At 42.9% G+C, this 5,834-nt stretch overlaps 1 protein-coding gene across 2 annotated transcripts; it reads left to right on the top strand.

Annotated features, from left to right (window-relative positions):
• Window positions 1–244: 244 nt before the first annotated feature.
• Window positions 245–5,397, top strand: RPL21 (ribosomal protein L21). Of its 2 annotated transcripts, none has more exons than XM_082043651.1 (6): window positions 245–320; window positions 1,422–1,500; window positions 2,110–2,171; window positions 3,237–3,349; window positions 3,991–4,141; window positions 5,261–5,397. In XM_082043651.1, the coding sequence occupies exons 2-6, from the start codon at window positions 1,434–1,436 to the stop codon at window positions 5,348–5,350; spliced, it is 483 nt and encodes a 160-aa protein (XP_081899777.1). In that variant the 5' UTR covers window positions 245–320; window positions 1,422–1,433; the 3' UTR covers window positions 5,351–5,397. The 2 variants fall into 2 exon arrangements, with proteins under 2 accessions (XP_081899777.1, XP_081899776.1); XM_082043650.1 differs by having other exon boundaries at window positions 273–353.
• Window positions 5,398–5,834: the final 437 nt, after the last annotated feature.

Below are 5,834 nucleotides of genomic sequence, written 5' to 3'. Positions count from 1 at the left end.
GCTTCCCCGTCAGCCCTGCTGTCAGACCTCTCCTAGCCCCGTCTCACGGCACAGCCATGAAAACAAAACCCAGCATTTGTCCCTGCTTTAGCCAAAGGGGCAGACTCCTGCGGGGGAGCCCCGTGGTTGTTTATCACGATCAGCGCACAAGCACTTCCCCCACAGTAGTTGTTACATCACTCAGGCAGCTAGATAGGCGCCTCTCCAGCACTTTCTATCAGGCGCGGCGCGGGCAGCCCCGCCGAGGCCCCGCTGTTAAGGGCGGCCGCAGCACCGCCTCTTTCCTTTCGTCCCCGGCCGCCATTTTGTAGGCACGCACGGTGAGGTTCGCCGGGCCCGCTCTCCGGCCTCAGGTGCCTCTGCGGCTCAGGGTGGCGGCGGGAAGGCGGGCGGCCGCGCCGGCGGTGCGGCGGGTGGCCGCCTTCTCCGGCTGGGGGTGGCACGGTCTTGCTGGAGCCGTGGCTGAGGGAGCGAGGAGGCCGCGGCTTGCAGGGCGCGGCGCGGTGCGGGGCGGCTGGCCGGGCCGGGCCGGGAAGCAGTTGAGGGAAGGAAGGAGGCGGCCGCCGGGACAGCAGCGGGTGCAGATGCGGAGGAGTGGGGCTCGGCCGAGGCGGCGGCACGTGGCGGCGGGCCCGGTCGGCCTCTCGGCCGCCGGCGGGATGTCGGGGCTGGGGAGCGGCCCTGCGCGGGCCGGGGGCTGGAGCTGCTCCCGTGGGGGTCCGCCGGCTGCGGTGGCACTCCGGGTTTGCTAACGTGCCTGACGGCTGCAGTCGCTGTCCCCCTGAGGCGTGTGTGTCTTGTAGCAGGTGTAATAGTGGGGCATAAATCTGGTAGTGGGGATCTTGCCTTTTGGGTGCCTTGTGAGGGGAGGCTGAGAGAACTGGGCTACTTAGCCTGGAGCAGAGGTGTCTTTGGGGGGCACCTAGCAGCAGCCATTATCGAGAACGTGGATCGTGGTGTTTCATGAGGGCACGTGGCAGAGTGTGAGGCAACTGGCTTAAGTCAAATTGAGATGCCAAGGCTGGATATAAAGAAAAAGATGTTTATCATGAGAACAAGCAGGCTGCCCAGGAGGGCTGTGCAGTAGTTTCTCTCCATCCTTGGAGGGTTTCAAGACCTGACTGGACAAACTTCTGAGCAACCTGGTCTGGTCTCATAGTAGACCTTGATTGAATCAGGAGATGGAGCTAGGTGACTTCCTAGCTTCCATTCTAACCTGAGTTACCTATCGTGTGGTCCTCTGAATACTGTTTTCTATGACTGTCTAAACTAATAACATTCCTAGAATTGACCCAGGAATTTGGAAGTAGTGTCATTTTGAATAGGGTTAAAGACTTTTTGTTTTCTGAAATGCCTGAAAATGTTATCACTCAATTTTTGGTGAACTAATAGTTCTAAAATATTTGCATTAATTTTTACAGTAATTAGCCAACATGACGAACACAAAGGGAAAGAGGAGGGGGACACGTTATATGTTCTCAAGGCCATTTCGAAAGCATGGTAAGTATAGCTTATAGCAAGGACACTGCATTTGGTTACAGACCTATTGGATGTCAACAGCCCCTAAGTAGCATTTGTAAAACAATGGCTTGTATCAAAGGATATCTGGCAGCTTTGGATAAACAGTGTGGAACAACATGCAAGTAAACTCACAACTCTTACAGCTTATGTATCGGTATTCTGCTTGCTTCACAGTTGTAGCAATGCCAATTTTTATCAGTGCTTGAAAATTAACTTGAAGGTGAAGAAAATAATGTCAAGTTACTTAAAATGTACAGTTTACCGCCCAACCATGAGCAGTGAGAACAGCTGTGTTCAGAATGAAGTAGTAAATAGTTGTAACGCATTCTCAACTTCTGCATTAGCAATGAGATTAAAGCTGTAATTTTTCCTTAGTTGGATTTTTTAAAAAATTGGGAGCGTGTGAGGAGGTAATTACAATTGGGGGAAAAAAAAAGGTAATTTGATTTATGAGTTTAATGTTTTTGAAGTGGAATTTAAATTTGAGGTATTTTTAAGAAAACTTTATCAAATGCAGAATCTTTGCATATTTTATGTGTGTGTGAAATTGTCAGCTTCATAAGTATCCAAATTTGTATCTCTCAACAGGAGTTGTTCCTCTGGCCACCTATATGCGCATCTACAAGAAGGGCGATATAGTTGATATCAAGGTACTTTCTGAAGTTTTACATAATTAAAAGCTGAAGCAGCATAATGCTTTTCAGTGTCCAGTTTCTTGAGGTAGTCTTTTTTGTTGCCTGGGTCAGGTGTCAACACAAGTACCCGCTGCTCACTCTTGAAGCAATAGTGGAATGACAATGCTACTGAACCAATAGTAACACTTCAGTGTCACTGCTGTTTCATATGGGTTTTTTAATATATGTATGTACACATCTAAATAATCAGCTGTGCTCTGTTAATCTGTATTGAGATGAAAAGAGTGAAAGATTCTGTATCTAAATACTTAGGTTGCTGTATAATGCCTATCAGCACTACTTTCATAGCAACTCCGGCTGTCATTTTAGTAGATGTTTTGTTTTGCCTGATTTGCACCTGCTATTCAGAAGAGCCATGGTTTATGTTGCTGTAGCTGATAGTCTGTGTCTCTAAATCACTGTAGGTTTACACTTAAGTATGTACAGAGTTGGTGACGGCAAAACCATGTTAGAACTAGAAACCAAGAAATAAATGTAAGGGTACGCCATATATATCAATACAGGAGAAAAAGTGAAGCAGCATTTCCCATCACTTGGCTTATTCTAGAACTTGTCCTTTAAAATCAGCCGTATTTTCAAAATTAAGTTGTAGTGAATCTGGAAGCTTCATTTAATCCTTTAGTTGCATTTGAAATGCAGAGTTTTTGTAACAGTCACACAGAAGATGGCTTCTAATTTGCTTGCTTGTTATTTGACTCTTTGAGAACTGTACTGTTCAGAATTAACACTTCTTGACACGCTGGAGCTTGATGATGATTGTCTCCTGTGATTGCTTGCTGAAAGCAAAGTGATCAGTCATTTCACCGACACTGAAAGCAACCAGAATGGTCATAGCAGAATTTGGTAGTCTTCAGATAAAAAATGCATGGTTATAAATTCTAATGAATGAATATTTTAAAATCGGTCTCAAGAAATTTGAAATACGTACTTTAAAGAACTTCTGAAAAGTCCTTGATGTTGCACTTATTTATTTTCTCTGAGGTAAACTTTATACTTTATTCTTGTTTTACCTCTTAACAGGGTATGGGTACTGTTCAAAAAGGTATGCCCCACAAGTGTTACCATGGCAAGACTGGAAGGGTCTATAATGTTACTCAGCACGCCGTGGGCATTATCGTTAACAAGCAGGTTAAGTAAGTGATGAAATTCTGTGTATTGAAACTTCATATTTGGGAAAGTTGATCTGTAATTGCACCCTCCTTTCACTTTGCCAGTTAGACAGTTATTGTCTTGATTGGTCATTCAAGGTGGGTAAAGTGAATATCCTTTTTATAACCCAAGCAAATGATGCTCATTTGACTTGGATCCTGTCAGAGGAAACAGTTTTTATTTTTATGAGCAGCACTTACATTACCTAATGGGGATTTTCAGCTGACTTTCATGTTGATACTGAAGCCCTTTTAAAATAATAATTTGTAGCTGTATCCAGCTGTTTTCAGCTGGGTTTTATATAGTTTAGTTGGAAAAGTATGATTTGGGTTTTTTTCCAGGAACTAGAATGGAGTGCAGTGGTAATCTTTGTATGCTACAACGTTAAAATTATATGTTCTGCACAGTCTTAATCCTAAATTGTCATTATATTGTTATATATTAATATAAGTTATATAAGTTTTATCTGATCTGAATCTGCAGCAATGTATATTGAGTTATTGCCCTATAAAGGCATTTTATCTGCAACTAAGCTTATGGAGTTACTCCTGTAAAGGCCACAAAGCTTGCTTTGAACTAACCTTTTTTCAAGTGCAGCAGATTAAAAACTGATTTCCTTTCTTAGGGGCAAGATTCTTGCCAAGAGAATTAATGTGCGTATTGAGCATATTAAACATTCCAAGAGCAGAGACAGCTTTCTGCAGCGTGTGAAGGAGAATGAAAGGAAGAAAAAGGAAGCAAAAGAAAAAGGCATTTGGGTTCAACTGAAACGTCAGGTATTATTTTTATTGTAGTTGACATGTTGGTTCATTTCACCAAAACAACCAGCTAGAACCAAACTAATTTAGTAAAATGTTTTCTTCCAAAACAAGTGTTTATGCTGTAAACTGACCTCCTTCTGTGTCTCTGTTTGAAAAACGAAAAAATAAACCCACACTTAAACTGCTTACAGCATTATGAAAAGTCCAGGTATCGGGAGTTTGTGTTGGAGGTGTCTGATGCCACCACCCACACTTGTGTTCGCAATCCTTTTCCAGGCGGTTACTTTTTTTTTAAGAATAGAATCATAGAATTGTTTGGGTTGGAAGGGACATTAAAAGGTAATCTAGTCCAACCCCCTGCAATGAGCAGGGACATCTTCAACTAGATCAGGTTGCTCGGAGCCCTGTCCAGCCTGGCCTTGAATGTCTCCAGGGATGGGGCATCTACCACCTCTCTGGGCAACCTGGGCCAGTGTTTCATCACCCTTACTGTAAAAAAAAATTCTTCCTGATGTCTGGCCTGAATCCTCCCCACTTCAGTTTAAAACCATTACCATTTGTCCTGTCACAACAGGCCCTGCTAAAAAAGTAGACTGACAGCGTGCAGTGTGTCTGCTTTCAAACTATGATGTGTTTGGTGCCTGAACAGAAATGCCCTGTTCCCGGATGGAAATTGTATCCTTGGCTGTGAAAAGGAGACGGATGCTGCTGCTTCTTCTGCTGGTCTGCAGCAGAAGCTGTGGCTGACTTTTAGGATCAGTATTGTCTTTGGTTTAGTTGAATTCAGGTGCAAGAGTTTCTGTTGTAACCATTTAAGAAAAGAATGAATAACTAGACTTCAGAGAGGAGATAATGGCTGTTGTTTCTGGAACCCCTAGGGTACATCACTTCATGTTAATTTGGATTAGTAAATTGCAGAGGGTAAAGCATAGGTTTTCTCAGTGAGGAGGTGAGAGTCAAGCACACTCTCCAGCAGATCATTCTCTTTCTGTTCTTTGAATCAAATTTTGAAGACACTAGGAATGGTAAAATTGCTGTAATGTGTATATAATAATGTGTTAAATGGTTGTCGAATTCTACATAAAGATTCTTTTGAGTTTTGGTGCTATGAGGTTTTTCTTCTTCTGTTTACAGCCTGCTCCACCAAGAGAAGCGCACTTTGTGAGAACTAATGGAAAGGATCCAGAGCTGCTGGAGCCAATTCCCTACGAATTCATGGCATAATGCACGTTAAAAAAAATAAATTAAAGATCTGGTTTTGGACAAGTGTATGTGATCGTGTCTGAGTCCTTTAGGGTTTTTTTGGAACAGATACTTCAGAAAACATATTGAAGTTTGTTCATTTAACTTGACTTACATGGTGCTTGGTCACTTAAATCATTTGCAGCTTTTGCTGATCAGTTTAGTCATACACCATAAATCCTGGGACACTGAAGTCTGCTCATGCTTAGTGGTGATCATCCTTTTATTACCTAGTGAGGTAATATCAGAGGACATGGAATATTTTGCCAACAACCTAAGAGCATATAGCAGGAATTGTACAGTGTCACTTAAATATGTAATTGTTTGTAGGAAAAGACACAATGGGTTTCAGATTTCATTGATACAAGCTTTTGGGTAAGGGGCCAAAGAAAAAATTGTGGAAGCATTTTTTAAAAGCAGCCTCTTGAGAAATGGTTACAGGCAGAATTTGGTGTTTCACCATTGT

The sequence above is a fragment of the Streptopelia decaocto genome (assembly GCF_964273445.1).
Source record: "Streptopelia decaocto genome assembly, chromosome: 1".
NCBI classification, from domain to species: Eukaryota; Metazoa; Chordata; class Aves; order Columbiformes; family Columbidae; genus Streptopelia; species Streptopelia decaocto.
This window is presented reverse-complemented; position numbering and strand designations above follow the sequence as displayed.

Coding starts and splice junctions, on each gene's coding strand:
- RPL21 (XM_082043651.1), top strand. CDS start 1,434: ATGACGAACACAAAGGGAAAGAGGAGGGGGACACGTTATATGTTCTCA. Junction 2,172..3,236: donor GCGATATAGTTGATATCAAG/GTACTTTCTGAA, acceptor ACCTCTTAACAG/GGTATGGGTACTGTTCAAAA. Junction 3,350..3,990: donor ATCGTTAACAAGCAGGTTAA/GTAAGTGATGAA, acceptor TTCCTTTCTTAG/GGGCAAGATTCTTGCCAAGA.